Genomic DNA, 15,865 nt, shown 5'->3' with positions numbered 1-15,865 from the left:
GCTCTGTCCCTACCACCCGTCCTAAACATCTGAGTGTCCCAGCCTATATCTGTATATTGAGCAATCAGAAAAGCAAACAAAAGAAAAATTTGGGGTAGGTATTAAAATCCATGGAGAAGAAATAAAATCGTTGAGGTTCACCGATGACATTGTAATTCTGTCAAAGACAGCAAAGGACTTGGAAGAGCAGTTGAACGGAATGGACAGTGTCTTGAAAGGAGGATATAAGATGAACATCAGCAAAAGCAAAACGAGGATAATTGAATATAGTCGAATTAATTCGCGTGATGCTGAGGGAATTAGATTAGGAAATGAGACACTTAAAGTAGTAAAGGAGTTTTGCTATTTGGGGAGCAAAATAACTGATGATGGTCGAAGTAGAGAGGATATAAAATGTAGACTGGCAATGACAAGGAAAGCGTTTCTGAAGAAGAGAAATTTGTTAACATCGAGTATAGATTTAAGTGTCAGGAAGTCGTTTCTGAAAGTTTTTGTATGGAGTGTAGCCATGTATGGAAGTGAAACATGGACGATAAATAGTTTAGACAAGAAGAGAATAGAAGCTTTCGAAATGTGGTGCTACAGAAGAATGCTGAAGATTAGATGGGTATATCACATAACTAATGAGGAGGTATTGAATAGAATTGGGGAGAAGAGGAGTTTGTGGCACAACTTGACAAGAAGAAGGGATCGGTTGGTAGGACATGTTCTGAGGCATAAAGGGATCACAAATTTAGCATTGGAGGGCAGCGTGGAGGGTAAAAATCGTAGAGGGAGACCAAGAGATGAATAAACTAAGCAGATTCAGAAGGATGTAGGTTGCAGTAAGTACTGGGAGATGAAGAAACTTGCACAGGATAGAGTAGCATGGAGAGCTGCATCAAACCAGTTTCAGGACTGAAGACAACAACAACAACAACAACAACAACAAATATTCACGTTAAAACCAGACCAGGGAAGGAGACCCCTTGGAATGCAGAGAGGCTTATTTCGCTTTCAGGGGGAGAAGTACCTGATCCTGAAGAAGAAACACCGTATCACCGGAGCGGTGAGTCCTGGGGGCTACGCCTCTCCCTCGCCATCTCCGTCGCCTTCTCCGTCCGTGGAGTCGATGGTGAGCAGTCCGGGCGGCTTGCAGTACGTGTCCAGCGAGTCCCTGGCGTCGCCGTCGCGCCAGCCGCCGCCGTACCGGCCTCCCCCGACGCTGGGCGCCAGTCCCCAGCCGCCGTCTCCACAGTACCGCGAACCGCCCCCTCCTGCTGCTCCGCCGCAGTTACAGGGTGGCGGCGAACCCGCTGCACCCGAGCCCACGCCCCCGGTGCCCCCGCGCCGCAAAAGCAGCGACAGGATCAGAACCGAGAACAAGGAGAACATCGACGTCACCAAGCGCCCAAAGGCTGCGGGAGCTGAACCAGCTGGCAAGGAGGTGAGTCTTCCTCCTATTTTGCCCTTTCATCCAATGTAGTGGGACCTGAAACCACATTTCATTGTGTTCAGTGTCACCGGAATACTCCAAGTAACCAGAATAATCACTAGCACCTTGCTCGGCGATTGAGAAGCAAACCAGCATAAGGCGTGATATGGATCATTCTCAAGGGAAGAAAATCATAAAATCATAAGCATATGATCTGTCACAATGTGTTCTGAGGTACAGCTGTTTGAGACTGTCAGCAATGGGAACGGTGCAGATGCTAGTGAGTCAACAAATCGTTGTTTTACTTTCCTTTTTGGGTAATTTTTCTTTATACACTACTGGCCATTAAAATTGCTACACCAAGAAGAAATGCAGATGATAAACGGGTATTCATTGGACAAATATATTATACTAGAACTGACATGTGATTACATTTTCACGCAATTTGGGTGCATAGATCCTGAGAAATCAGTACCCAGAACAATCACCTCTGGCCGTAATAACGGCCTTGATACGTCTGTGCATTGAGTCAAACAGAGCTTGGATGGCGTGTACACGTACAGCGGCCCATGCAGCTTCAACACGATACCATAGTTCATCAATAGTAGTGACTGGCGTATTGTGAAGAGCCAGTTGCTCGGCCACCATTGACCAGACGTTTTCAATTGGTGAGAGATCTGAGGAATGTGCTGGCCAGGGCAGTCGAACATTTGCTTTATCCAGAAAGGCCCGTACAGGACCTGCAACATGCGGTCGTGCTTTATCCTGCTGAAATGTAGGGTTTCGCAGGGATCGAATGAAGGGTAGAGCCACGGGTCGTAACACGTCTGAAATGTAACGTCCACTGTTCAAAGTGCCGTCAATGCGAACAAGAGGTGACAGAGACTTGTAACCAATGGCACCCCATACCATCACGCTGGCTGATACGCCAGTATGGCGATGACGAATACACGCTTCCAATGCGCGTTCACCGCGATGTCGCCAAACATGATGCTGTAAACAGAACCTGGATTCATCCGAAAAAATGACCATTCGTTCACCCAGGTTCGTCGTTGAGTACACCAGCGCAGGCGCTCCTGTCTGTGATAGAGCGTCAAGGGTAAGCGCTGCCATGGTCTCCGAGCTGATAGTCCATGCTGCTGCAAACGTCGTCGAACTGTTCGTGCAGATGGTTGTTGTCTTGCAACCGTCCCCGCCTGTTGACTCAGGGATCGAGACGTGGCTGCACGACCCGTTACAGCCATGTGGATAAGATGCCTGTTATCTCGACTGCTAGTGATACGAGGCAGTTGTGATCCAGCAAGGCGTTCCGTATTACCCTCCTGAACCCACCGATTCCATATTCTGCTAACAGTCATTGGATCTCGACCAACGCGAGCAGCAGTGTCGCGATATGATAAACCGCAGTCGCGATAGGCTACAATCCGATCTTTATCAAAATCGGAAACGTGATGGTATGCATTTCTCCTCGTTACACGAGGCATCACAACAACGTTTCACCAGGCAACGCCGGTCAACTGCTGTTTGTGTATGAGAAATCGGTTGGAAAGTTTCCTCATGTCAGCACGTTGTAGGTGTTGACACCGGCGCCAACCTTGTGTGATTTCTCTGAGAAGCTAATCATTTGTATGTCACAGCATCTTCTTCCTTTCCGTTAAATTTCGCGTCTGTAACACGTCATTTTCGTAGTGTAGCAATTTTAATGTCCAGTAGTGTAGTAACTAACTACGAGGGCTGTTCGGAAAGTAAGATCCGATCGGTCGCGAAATGGAAACCGCTGTGAAAATCAAGAAATTTTTATTTGCGACAGTTAGCCACACCTTCCAGCTACTTCTCTACATCAAGCTTTTGTATGTCCATCCTTTTGACTGAGGTCTTGGGGACCACAGTCGTTCACTATTGTAAGAAAATGAAACGCCTACAGCCGTCCTTATGACCTTATTTGTGGTGTAGCTAATGTTTTCGGCGCTTCATTGCGTCACCTTCAGGCCTTAGTTGATGCTGAAGGGGTTGTCACGATCCACTACACGCTGATCAGTGCCAACATAACTGGTTTACGCAGACTTTCTGTAACTGTGATGTCGGCATTCCAACCATCAACTGACAACTTGGTGGTTGGATTGCTGACATCACAGTTACACGATAAATAAGATCATAAGGACGGTTGCAGGCGTTTCATTTTCTTACAACTTCTCTACACGGTCACCGCTCCGACTCAGACATTTGTCGTAGCATAGTACCAACTTCCCAGTACTCTCGTCATAGGAGGCAGCCATGTGTGCTTCCCGCCAATTCTCTACGCTGGTCTGCAGCTCGTTGTACAAATGTGTCAAAATATTGTCTTTATAGGCAGCGGTTCATGTGAGCAGAGGTGAAACTCAGGGGGAGCCAATTAAGTGCTGTATTGTGGGTGATCAAACACTTCCCATCGAAAACGCTGTACAAACATCTTCGTTCTCATTGCAGTGTGCAGCCGAGAAGAAGGATACGCATGATATGTTATGTTGGCTGCAAGACATCGGGCGAAATCTCTCACCAGGGCGTGACGCGACCAGTGGTCGTACTAGAGACAGTGTGCAACACACCTATGCAGATCTTCATCGGATTTTCACTGTAGTTTCCATTTCGTGCCCGGTGGAACTATATTTCGAAACAGCCCGTCGTATTTTGCGTCCCTATTTGTTGGACCAAAAGTATGTTTTGATGATTCTTCCTGGAGTAAAACAGTTTTCATTTTTCACCCTACATATACCTGTAATTAAAGGCTTAGAAACTACATGAAATAAGTTATTACATAAGATAAGTGTTAGTGAAACGAATGGAGGACTTGCATGATTTATTGGAAGGTTTATGAGAAAATGTAGTGCATCTCTAAAGGAAATCGCATAGATGTTAATGCGACCATTGAGGGAGTGTTGATCTAGTGTTTGGCGTCCTTACCAAGTGGGCACGGCAACAGATATCGGACAATACAGAGACGCCGTGCTAGGATTGTAACAGATCGGCACAGCCCATGCGGAAGTGTAACTTAAATGGGGAACTTTGAGAGAAAGGCGAAACCCAGTTGGGTAAATTTGAAGAATGTATCTTCGAAGAAGAATGCGACCATTGTACTGTCCTCGCCGTGTATCTGTCGTAGGGATCATGAGAAAAAGATAAGGGGCGTTTACAGTGCATACGAAGTCATACAGACAGTCCTTTTCTTACTCAATACAGTGCATACAAAGTCATACAGACAGTCCCTTTCTTAATACAGGAATGGAATAGGAAAGAAAATACGAGGGGTATTCAATAAGTAATGCAACACAGTTTTTTCCTTGGCCAATTTCAGCTGAAAAAATGCGTAAATTTTTTGTGTGACGTCGTGTAATATTCAAACTTTAGTCTAGTTTCATGAAGTTCCGATTGGTGGCTCTAGTATACGTAGCCTTGGCGTCTGTAACGGAGGTGCTTTTGAAGCAGAGAGCTGCCATTGAGTTTCTTTTGGCGGAAAGCCAGAGCATCTCAGATATTCATAGGCGTTTCTACCGGGACCTATCGATGAACAAAAGCACGGTGAGTCGTTGGGCGAAGGGACAGTCATCATCGCAGCAATATCGCGCAAACCTGTCCAATCTCCGGCGTGCCGGCCGGCCGCACACAGCTGTGACTCCTGCAGTGTTGGAGCGTGCGGACTTTCTCGCTGACACAGTGTAGTCTACCAGTTGGGATACTCAAAGGTCTGTGTCCGCCGGATTCCTCGCCGCATAACAGCGACCATAAAGAGCAACGATGGGCAATCTGTGCGGAATTGCTTGCGGCTTACGAGGCTGATCGTGACAATTTTATTGATGTAGCGAGACGGTTGGCTCCAACGTAGACTAGTAGTGTGGAACCATGCGGGCATACAGGCCTTACAAGTAATGTGGCGTAAGGTCGTCGCAATGAACGGAGACTATGCTGAAAAATAGGGTTTTGTAACCAAAAGAATGGGGAATAAAGTGGTGCATTGGAACCCTGAATAAAATCAATCTTCTAAAAAAAAATGTTGCATTACTTATTGAGCGCCTCTCGTTTATATATCGTGAGGTTACACTATCGTTAGAGGACCTCTCTTTGTTTCACTAGGACATCACATTTGGTTGCAAAATAATGAGAAACTCTCTGATTATGAATTGTAACCACCAATGTAGGATGAAGAGAGAAAAAAATAATATTTTCCCCCAAGGCTGAATCCTCAAAATATATTCGTCACTTTACGTGTTTTATTGCCACTATTCCTCCATAACTGATGTTAAAAGCTGCTAGCGTAAGCACCAACATGTCAAAGTCAAGCGAGCAATTAATATTTGGTTTGCATATTTTTTCGCGAGTCCTGCTGTCTTCACGCAGTCCAAGGACGGAGAAACCTAATGGTAAAAGACTGTATGACTTTGGCCCTGTGCCAGCGTCGCCGATTCCTGCCCAACACCAAGGCTACGGTTAGCTGAAGTTCTGTGCTCTATATCATGAGGAATGTGCAGAGACTTAGTCCTTTCGAGAGTGCATCAGATTTGGTCGTTAAATGAACATCTTCCATTTACTGTGCCAAAAGAATCACATTAACTGATAAACGACTCATGGAGACTGTCGCTACCCTCATGTGAAGTGCGCATTCAAATGATCAACGTGGCAAAGGCGGTGAGTTTCAAACAGCTGCAAGTCGGAAAACATTGACGGAAGAGCTAACGTCTTTTGTGATATTTCCGTTGAGTACTGTCCATACTATCAAACCATAACTCTTCCTCCTCAAACACCACGTACATTTGGTGAAGGCGTAAACATACGTGTCAGACACACAACTTCTATTTTATTGTATGTTGTGTAAGAAGGTCAGTGTTTTCATCATCGACAAATAGGAAAAGTTATTATACCTTGTGGTTCTAGGACTCTACGTCCTTCTTTTTCCTATAAGAAACGAAAAATCAAAACGGTTACTAAACAAAATTACAGTGCGTCATTTGAGGGCATTACTACAAATTAAGCATGCTTTAAAGGAACAAATGAAAAATTTTTACCGCTTAATTTGGTAGATACAATGTTTCAGATATTTGTTGAAAATGTTGCTGCTTTGACTAATGTATTTTGCACAGAAAAAATTTAAAGTCCTACCTGCGATTAAAAAAGTCCGTATTTGGAATCCGCTATATCCACGTCTTGATGCAATTAAAATTTATTTTGCGATCAGAAGGTAGAGAACGTACAGCTTTTGGCTAGAAAGACTCCAGGTAGATGAGTATCAAAGTTTCATGTTATATCCTTGCGTGCTTTCCTCGTGAAGCCGTGATGATCGAAATTCGTAGGCTTCATTGAATGTGCTAGTCAGGGGATACTCTTCTATTAATGGAAGTAATTTGTTAACCAAACAGTTTGACGAACTGTGTTTCAGTCTCAGCATATGGTTTCTTCGCAATTCTGAACTGGAAGTATTTTACGACAGGGATATTTTCTGAAATATAAGCATTACGTATGACATACGTGAATGAATAGCGCCACGTTTATTTAAAAGTTCGGTATCGTTAACTGATGAAACAGGAAAGAGGAGAGCGAAATAAACGTAATCGAGGTACCGTTTGCATATTAGTCGTAATCTATAATGGGTGTCCCTTCTAAGAATCGTGAGGTGCATTTTCTCTGGTGTTTTGACAGATATGTGCAATTTCGTTTCTGCATTGTGTAGCTGCAGTCAGCCCAAACAAAGAGTGCTCATCACGTGTTTCATAAGACGCCCAGTGTCGACGGAAAACAGCGGTTTGTTTCCAGCTACAAGTAAAATTATTTTTAAAGCAGTTTTACGTGCCCATTGATAGAGCGGTACGAAATTAGTCTAGTTCCGCATTCGTTCCATCTATGTATACAGGGTGAGTCAAAAGCCCGTTGACAACTTCATAAGTTGGAAGATTAAAGGGAAAATTGAAATGTGATGATGGGATCATAGGTTTGATGTGGGGCCGCAACTTTTGGAATGAATGTCATTTATGGCCGCTATCTTGAAATCCGCCATTTTAGATTCAAGTCTTTTTTTTTGTGTGTAATTTGTTTTTGTCTATCTTGTACAGTTTAGAGGTTACTAATGTTCAAAGTTGGGAAATTATCTTCATACCGACTGCTACAACACATGTTCTACGTGTTGTCCATCCCGTGCAGTGCACAACTGTAGTCGCCGCAACCTCATTAATAACTTTTAAACTGTACAACATAGACAAAAACAAATTACACCACTCAATTCCAGATCTCAAGCGAGTGTTATTTGATGTGTCATACACCCCCCTTCCCATTAAAAAAAAAAAAAGACTTGAATCCAAAATGGCGGATTTCAATATGGCGGCCATGGATGACATTCACTCCAAAAGTTGCGGCCCCAAGTCAAACGTATGTTCCCATCATCACATTTCAATTTTCCCTTTAATCTTCCAACTTATGAAGGTGTCCAAGGACTTTTGACTCGCCCTGTATTATAACGGGAACAGTAAAACACAATATAACCGGTAGTCACCAGTAGCGAATGAGCAGCGGTGCTGCACGGCAGTAGCAGTCAGCGTGGGCCAGGCCGGTGCTGTGTCTGCTGGGGTACTTGTTATTCATCGTGTTTTCCCGTCCTTGTTAATACATGTCGATGGAATGAATATCGTACTAGACTAATTTGGGACCGCTGTATCGAATGGGCACGTAAAATTCCGCTTAAATTTATTTATTTATTTATAGCTTGAAACAAACCAATCCTCTCCGTCGTCACAGGACGTCACATGAAAGACGTGATGAGCAGTATTTGTTTGGGCTGACTGCAGCTACAAAACGCAAAAACGAAATTGCAGATATCTACCGAAACACAAGACAGAATCGGCCTGATGACTCTTAGGAGTACTGTAAATACCATGAAGATTCATTAGCCGGTATCCAGTGACACGACTTGTTGAACGAGGAATATGGTAAATTTCATTCAGTTGTTATTTCTTTGCGTGGCAGTTGAAACCAACGATATGGGACAAAATTCGTTTTTCTCATTTTTGAGGCGGTTCAGAAAAACTTGTGCTGCGTTTTCCTGTTCACTAGTAAGAACATCTATTCATAAGGTTACTTGATGAACTGGGATTGCAGTTACTTAAATGGTTTAGTCTTAGTAGAGCTTCTTTTATCCGCACGCATGATTGGGAAGTAACTGTCTTGCTAGGTTTCGCCATCAGTGAGAAGTACGTGGAAAATGTGTGGACGGTAGGTATTTACTATAGAATATTTTGCCCGAAGTCTCGGTTGACTGAAAAGTGTTTCTGCTTCTTATAACGCTGAGGAATGCTGAATGTGAATCCTGTGTGTTCTTATACAAATAAAATTTGCCTAATAATCGCATGATACAAATAACTTTGGCTTCGTTGGCTAATCTGCGTTTAATGCATAGCTGGTTTTCTTCTTTTCTTTAACGATGTAATAGGTCTCGTCGCATGGTGTGAGCATAACGTGTGCGCCGATGTCCAAGTTGGTGACTGCTGTCTTACATATGCAGTTGTTTTCGATTATGCTTTCGTTTTCAACAACTATTTCTGAAATGTATATTTTGTCTCTCTGTCAAGATATTGACCTTCTTGAGAAGTGGCAAGATTGGCGGTCAGTGCAGTCAGAAACGGCCGTTTGGTTGAATTTCCTCTCATTCGATCCCTGCTGCATGCCGCCGTGCGTGCCCAAAAGCAAGTAGTTTACAGACGTGTGTGGTTGTTGGACTAGGACGCTGGCGATCCTCCGGAACAGCTGAGCGTGAAGGAGCGCACTCAGGTTTTCAACAGGCTGGCCACCGAGGTGGACCTGCACAGGGCGCAGGCGCAGCCGGCCAAGAAGAAGCCCGAGCGGGTAAGTGGCGGGCTAAGAGCGCCGGTGGCGGTGGCACGTCTTCCGCGCCCTGTCCTCTGTCTGCCTGCTTCTCATCTCACGCTGCCTTGCCTGCCTTCCTTCCTCTGTTAGCCGACCGAGCAGTCACGTGACCATCTCGGCCTAGTCGCTGTCGCTTGTCTTGTGCTGCATTCTCTTCTCTAAAACGACTAACGGCTCTGTCTGCCTAGCGGACGTGTGCCGGTTAACGTATTAACGGCATCCATTACGTAAATGATAATACAGTCTAAAATGTCTAGAATATTAGTTTTTGTTAGAGCTTCGAGAAATTAGAGATAACCCAGAGGTTTCCGAAGAGTCATTCTTCTCAAACATCATTCGCAAAGGGAACAGGGAAGGGAGGATTCAGATAGTGGTACCAGAAGTACTCTCCGCTACACACCGTCAGATGGCGTGCGGAGTATTGATGTAGATGTAAATTTTACTTACGAGGTTGTCTGTGGTTTTCGTTTGATTTGTGTAAACATCCCACGCTGGAGTCGAAATGTGAAAATATCTTCTGTTTCAGTAATTACTTGCGAAAGCGTACGTCATTGTGACTCCATAACAACTATGCTGGAATCGAAACCGATTCAGCGTGATTTTAGCGTAACAACTGAAGCCAGAAAAGTATCATGTTACGATAAACGTACGGTTGCAAAGATAGGAAGGCCCAAAATAATGTAGTCAGACGTTCTATAGCGTTTTTGTTTAAAATATGGCGGGATACTCCGCTCCAGCTGCTCACGTATGTCTCCATATTTAGTTGACGTTTCCCACATTTACTTGGGGTTTTGCGAAAAAAATTCGGAGTCTTTTGTGTACCCGACAAACTGACAGTAATTTTTTACCAGTGGTATCCAACCATGAACCATGGTGTGGGTTCCTGTAGTCATGTCCTAGTTCATGAACCACGGGCAACGTATGAGTGGCCAAGTAAGTGGTCCCGACAGTCGGGATACCAGTTACTTTGGAATAAGGTTGGGCATCTTGGACATATTCTGAGTCGTGGTCACCTTTGTGCTCATACGGCAAAGACTACCAAATCCACCGGTTAGTCCCTCAGCCGTTAGGGGTAAAACCCAATGGGACTCGGGGCAAGTAAGGCTAGCAACCTGCTTCCCTGGTACTTCAAATATGATGCTGGCAACAATCAGAGCAAAATGCCTCGGACCTTTGGAGGTGACGGAGTCCCACCTCTAAGTGACAAACCAGGGACTCCTAAGATACGATTTGGCAAACAAATGGTAATGAGATGGGGAGCTATGGCTCAAATGGCTCTGAGCACTATGCGACTTAACTTCTAAGGTCATCAGTCGCCTAGAACTTAGAACTAATTAAACCTAACTAACCTAAGGACATCACACACATCCATGCCCGAGGCAGGATTCGAACCTGCGACCGGAGCGGTCTCGCGGTTCCAAACTGTAGCGCCTAGAACCGCACGGCCACTCCGGCTGGCCGAGATGGGGAGCTATTAATATCAATGTGGGCTACTCTGGGAAGAAGGTAGAGCTGGCAGAGGCTGCAAGTAAGATGGGGCTGGACGTTTTAGCTGTTAGTGACATTCGGGTAAGGGGTGAGAAAGAAGAGGAAGTGGGAGAATACAAGGTCTACCTGTCAGGAGTCAAAGCAGGAATAGCACAATGGGGTGCAGGGCTGTACACCAGGAAAGAAATGGAACCCAGCGTAGTTGCAATAAGGTATGTAAACGAACGACTGATGTGGATAGATTTGACAGTGTCTAGCAAGAAAATTAGGATTGTGTCAGTATATTCGCATTGTGAAGGGACAGATCAACATAAGATGGATAGTTTTTATGAGGCACTCACTGATGTAGTTGTTAGAGTAAAGGACAAGCACAGTGTTTTGCTCATGGGTGATTTTAACGCCAGGATTGGAAATCGAACAGAAGGGTATGAAAAGGTTATGGGTAAATTTGGAGAGGATATGGAGGCCAACAGGAACGGGAAACAACTCTTGAATTTCTGTGCCAGTATGGGCTTAGTAATCACAAACTCCTTTTTTAAACATAAGAACATTCACCGGTATACTTGGGAAGGCAGGGGAACCAGATCTGTCATTGACTATATAATAACAGATCAGGAGTTCAGGAAGGCTGTGAGGGACACACGTGTATTCAGGGGATTCTTTGATGACACTGATCATTATTTAATCTGCAGTGAAATTGGGATTGTGAGGCCGAAAGTGCAGGAGGTCAGGTCCATATGTAGGAGGATAAGAGTGGAGAAACTTCAGGATAAGGAAATCAGGCACAAGTACATAACAGCGATCTCAGAAAGGTACCAGTTAGTTGAATGTAGTCAGTTACAGTCATTGGAAAAGGAATGGACAAGGTACAGGGAGTCAGTACTAGAAGCGGCTAAAGAATGTCTTGGAACAGTACCGTGTAAAGGTAGGATGAAGCAAACAGCTTGGTGGAATGACACAGTCAAGGCAGCATGTAAAAGGAAAAAGAAGGCATATCAAAAATGGCTACACGCTAGAACTCAGGTGGACAGATAAAGTTATGTTGAAGAAAGAAACAAAGCCAAACAGATAATTGCAGCATCCAAGAAGAAATCTTGGGAAGACTTTGGAAACAGTTTGGAGACTTTGGGTCAAGCTGCTGGAAAACCATTCTGGAGTGTAATTAGCAGTCTTCGAAAGGGAGGTAAGAAGGAAATGACAAGTATTTTGGACAAGTCAGGAAAACTGCTGGTTAATCCTGTGGATGCCTTGGGCAGATGGAGGGAATATTTTGAAGAGTTGCTCAATGTAGGTGAAAATGCGATCAGTAATGTTTCAGATTTCTAGGTAGAATGGGATAGGAATGATGATGGAAATAGGATCACATTTGAGGAAGTGGAAAAAATGGTCAATAGATTGCAGTGCAATAAAGCGGCTGGGGTGGATGAAATTGAGTCGGAACTCATAAAATACAGTGGAATGTCAGGTCTTAAATGGCTACACAGGATAATTGAAATGGCCTGGGAGTTGGGACAGGTTCCATCAGACTGGACAAAAGCAGTAATCACACCAATCTTTAAACATGGAAACAGAAAAGATTGTAACAACTACAGAGGTATCTCTTTAATCAGCGTTGTGGGTAAAATATTCTCAGGTATTGTTGAAAGGAAAGTGCGAGTATTAGTTGAGGACCAATTGGATGAAAATCAGTGTGGGTTTAGGCCTCTTAGAGGTTGTCAGGACCAGATCTTTAGCTTACGGCAAATAATGGAGAAGTGTTATAAGTGGAACAGGGAATTGTATCTATGCTTTATAGATCTAGAAAAGGCATATGACCGGGTTCCTAGGAGGAAGTTATTGTCTGTTCTACAAGATTATGGAATAGGAGGTAAACTTTTGCAAGCAATTAAAGGTCTTTACATGGATAGTCAGGCAGCAGTTAGAGTTGACGGTAAATTGAGTTCATGGTTCAGAGTAGTTTCAGGGGTAAGACAAGGCTGCAACCTGTCTCCACTGTTGTTCATATTATTTATGGATCATATCTTGAAAACAATAGACTGACTGGGTGAGATTAAGATATTTGAACACAAAATAAGCAGTCTTGCATATGCGGATGACTTAGTTGTGATGGCAGATTCGATTGAAAGTTTGCAAAGTAATATCTCAGAGCTAGATCAGAAATGTAAGGACTATGGTATGAAGATTAGCATCTCCAAAACGAAAGTAATGTCAGTGGGAAAGAAATATAAACGGATTGAGTGCCAAATAGGAGGAACAAAGTTAGAACAGGTGGACGGTTTCAAGTACTTAGGATGCATATTCTCACAGGATGGCAACATAGTGAAAGAACTGGAAGCGAGGTGTAGCAAAGCTAATGCAGTGAGCGCTCAGCTACGATCTACTCTCTTCTGCAAGAAGGAAGTCAGTACCAAGACTAAGTTATCTGTGCACCGTTCAATCTTTCGACCAACTTTGTTGTATGGGAGCGAAAGCTGGGTGGATTCAGGTTACCTTATCAACAAGGTTGAGGTTACGGATATGAAAGTAGCTAGGATGATTGCAGGTACTAGTAGATGGGAACAATGGCAGGAGGGTGTCCACAATGAGGAAATCAAAGAAAAACTGGGAATGAACTCTATAGATGTAGCAGTCAGGGCGAACAGGCTTAGATGGTGGGGTCATGTTACACGCATGGGAGAAGCAAGGTTACCCAAGAGACTCATGGATTCAGCAGTAGAGGGTAGGAGGAGTCGGGGCAGACCGAGGAGAAGGTACCTGGATTCGGTTAAGAATGATTTTGAAGTAATAGGTTTAACATCAGAAGAGGCACCAATGTTAGCACTGAATAGGGGATCATGGAGGAACTGTATAAGGGGGCTATGCTCCAGACTGAACGCTGAAAGGCATAATCAGTCTTAAATGATGATGATGATGATGATGATGATGGTATCCAACCGTCCACTCAAAAGAAGGCCACCGTTTTGCCTTTATCATACTTCTTTTAAGCTTAATTTTGTTACCTAAATCAAGTAAGTTGCTAAAGATCACCGAAACGAATTGCAAATTTAGTATATACAGTCCAGTGTAATTCTTAGAGGGTAAATGTTCCAAAACACGATCTGAAGGCAAAGGAGACGATGAATAGAAGTCTATCGTGAAAACCTTTCTCATTCTCGTGACACGACATCATTTGTTTTATCCCAGAACATACAGGAAAATCTGGTAGTACCAGTTCGTTAAATTTGCAACTATACACACAATAATGTTTTCGTAATAATTATAATGTGCTAGAGGAGCCGCTACGGTCGCAGGTTCGAATCCTGCCTCGGGCATGGATGTGTGTGATGTCCTTAGGTTAGTTAGGTTTAATTAGTTCTAAGTTCTAGGCGACTGATGACCTCAGAAGTTAAGTCGCATAGTGCTCAGAGCCATTTGAACCATTTTTGAATTACGGAGCTCGATTAAGTTGGTTATTCTCGCGCCGGCAAGAAGTCAGGAAAAATAGGGAAGGCGGTGACTACAAGCAGAATATCCTGCTAAAGTTTTCGATAACTTTTGCGCTGTTATTATTAACTGTAAATTAACCCCATTACAAAAGAGAGAAAAATAAGGCATTGCAATCATAATACAGTAGCTCAATGAGGACAAAGAAAACTTTTATAGTACGATCGCTTTAAAAAATAAACCGAAGGATGTATATCTGCTGGTCAGGCCATAATCTTTGCGACGTATATATCAACACTTCACCCATTGTTAATGATCAGCCACGTGTAGTCACGTATGCGACACGTCATTTTAAGAAACAGAAGAACAGTGAAAAAATATGCGAGCAGTCGTATGAAAAGACTAAAACGTACAGAGTCGGTTCGAAAGTAAGTGTAAAAATATTTTATACCTCGTGTTCTTGCGTTAGCTATTGAATTACGTGTTCATCTCTATCTTGTATAGTCATATTGATGTATGTGAAGTTTCGAAACTTACGTTGGCTCTAACAGAAACTAGTTTTGTGGACTATAGACATTATTATTTACAGTATGATTTCTCACACCTCAACTGTCAACGTACGCCGACTTTCAGCTCTTTTCTCTAACTTTTATCGTCTTGTTGAAAATAATTAGAATGATAGTTATTTCGTCTGATCTGTACATTTCACTCAGTGCTGTCTGCTTCATTTTATGGCTTCCCTGCAACAATAAATATGTACCACTAATTTCATTCTTTTATACTACGTAAAAAGTTGTATTGCCTGTTTCTTACTGGTGTCGGTATACTTCTTCCTGCTTGTTAGCCACTATCAGTTTCTGCTTTGTAATTGTTCTATGCTGTTCTGTGTTCTGAAAGCTTCGTTCGTCATAATGTTTACTGGATCGTTCTGTCTTCTTCGTTCTGAATTAGCGATTGTGGTCTGTATTTGTAAGTAGAACGAAAATGGTGGTGGACTTGAGTCAACACAGTGGAATGAGTCATTGTAAGAAATGCTACACTGACAACGATTTCTCGTAGCTGCGTTTCTTAACATTTTCATATGAACAATTGTTGCGTAATAATATAATAATCTGTTTTAAAAGTGGTATATCTGTGATATTGACGAGTGAAAATTGCACGCTTTTTTGAAAATATAGTAGCAGAGGTCATGCTTGGAAGTAATAAAACTTACACTTTTTAGAAATAAGGTCGCATGGATTCGCGTAATTCGTAGTATGGAACCGGAGGCAGTAACATTTTTTTGCGTGTATTTATTGAGCTGAAATAATTGAAAATGTTTCATTCTCTAGAATGTCTTATTGAAAATTTGTCTCGTAAGATGGAAAACGGTATCGTTAATACTCAGTTTGTAAAATTTTTTACACTGCAACGAAAGTTATCGATTACAGCATGGTGTCCACGGGTGTATTTCTTGGTTAAATTGTTGACATTAAAATGTAAACTCCCAGCGATGCCGTGCACACCAATTACTCTCCATGTTACTGGTCGTTTATAGGCCCACGCTTCCCGTAACTAATTGGGACACTCTTCCAAGATCCAGCCAGAAGTCACATCACTCAAGTTATGATTTCAACGTTTTTATGGCGCTGAAAAAAGTCTTGGTGATCATAGTTTCAC

The 15,865-nt window shown here is 43.1% G+C and overlaps 1 protein-coding gene across 1 annotated transcript in view; it reads left to right on the top strand.

Annotated features, from left to right (window-relative positions):
• Window positions 1–15,865, top strand: part of LOC126259466 (ankyrin repeat domain-containing protein SOWAHA) — a 433,101-nt gene that overhangs the window by 28,358 nt on the left and 388,878 nt on the right. The window contains exons 3-4 of the mRNA XM_049956333.1: window positions 1,001–1,426; window positions 9,152–9,274. Coding sequence (XP_049812290.1) covers window positions 1,001–1,426; window positions 9,152–9,274 — 549 coding nt within the window. The remainder of the gene's footprint in view (window positions 1–1,000; window positions 1,427–9,151; window positions 9,275–15,865) is intronic.

Source organism: Schistocerca nitens, chromosome 1 (assembly GCF_023898315.1).
Source record: "Schistocerca nitens isolate TAMUIC-IGC-003100 chromosome 1, iqSchNite1.1, whole genome shotgun sequence".
NCBI lineage: Eukaryota > Metazoa > Arthropoda > Insecta > Orthoptera > Acrididae > Schistocerca > Schistocerca nitens.
The sequence above is the reverse complement of the archived record's forward strand: the minus strand, read 5'-3'. Positions and strand labels throughout refer to the sequence as shown.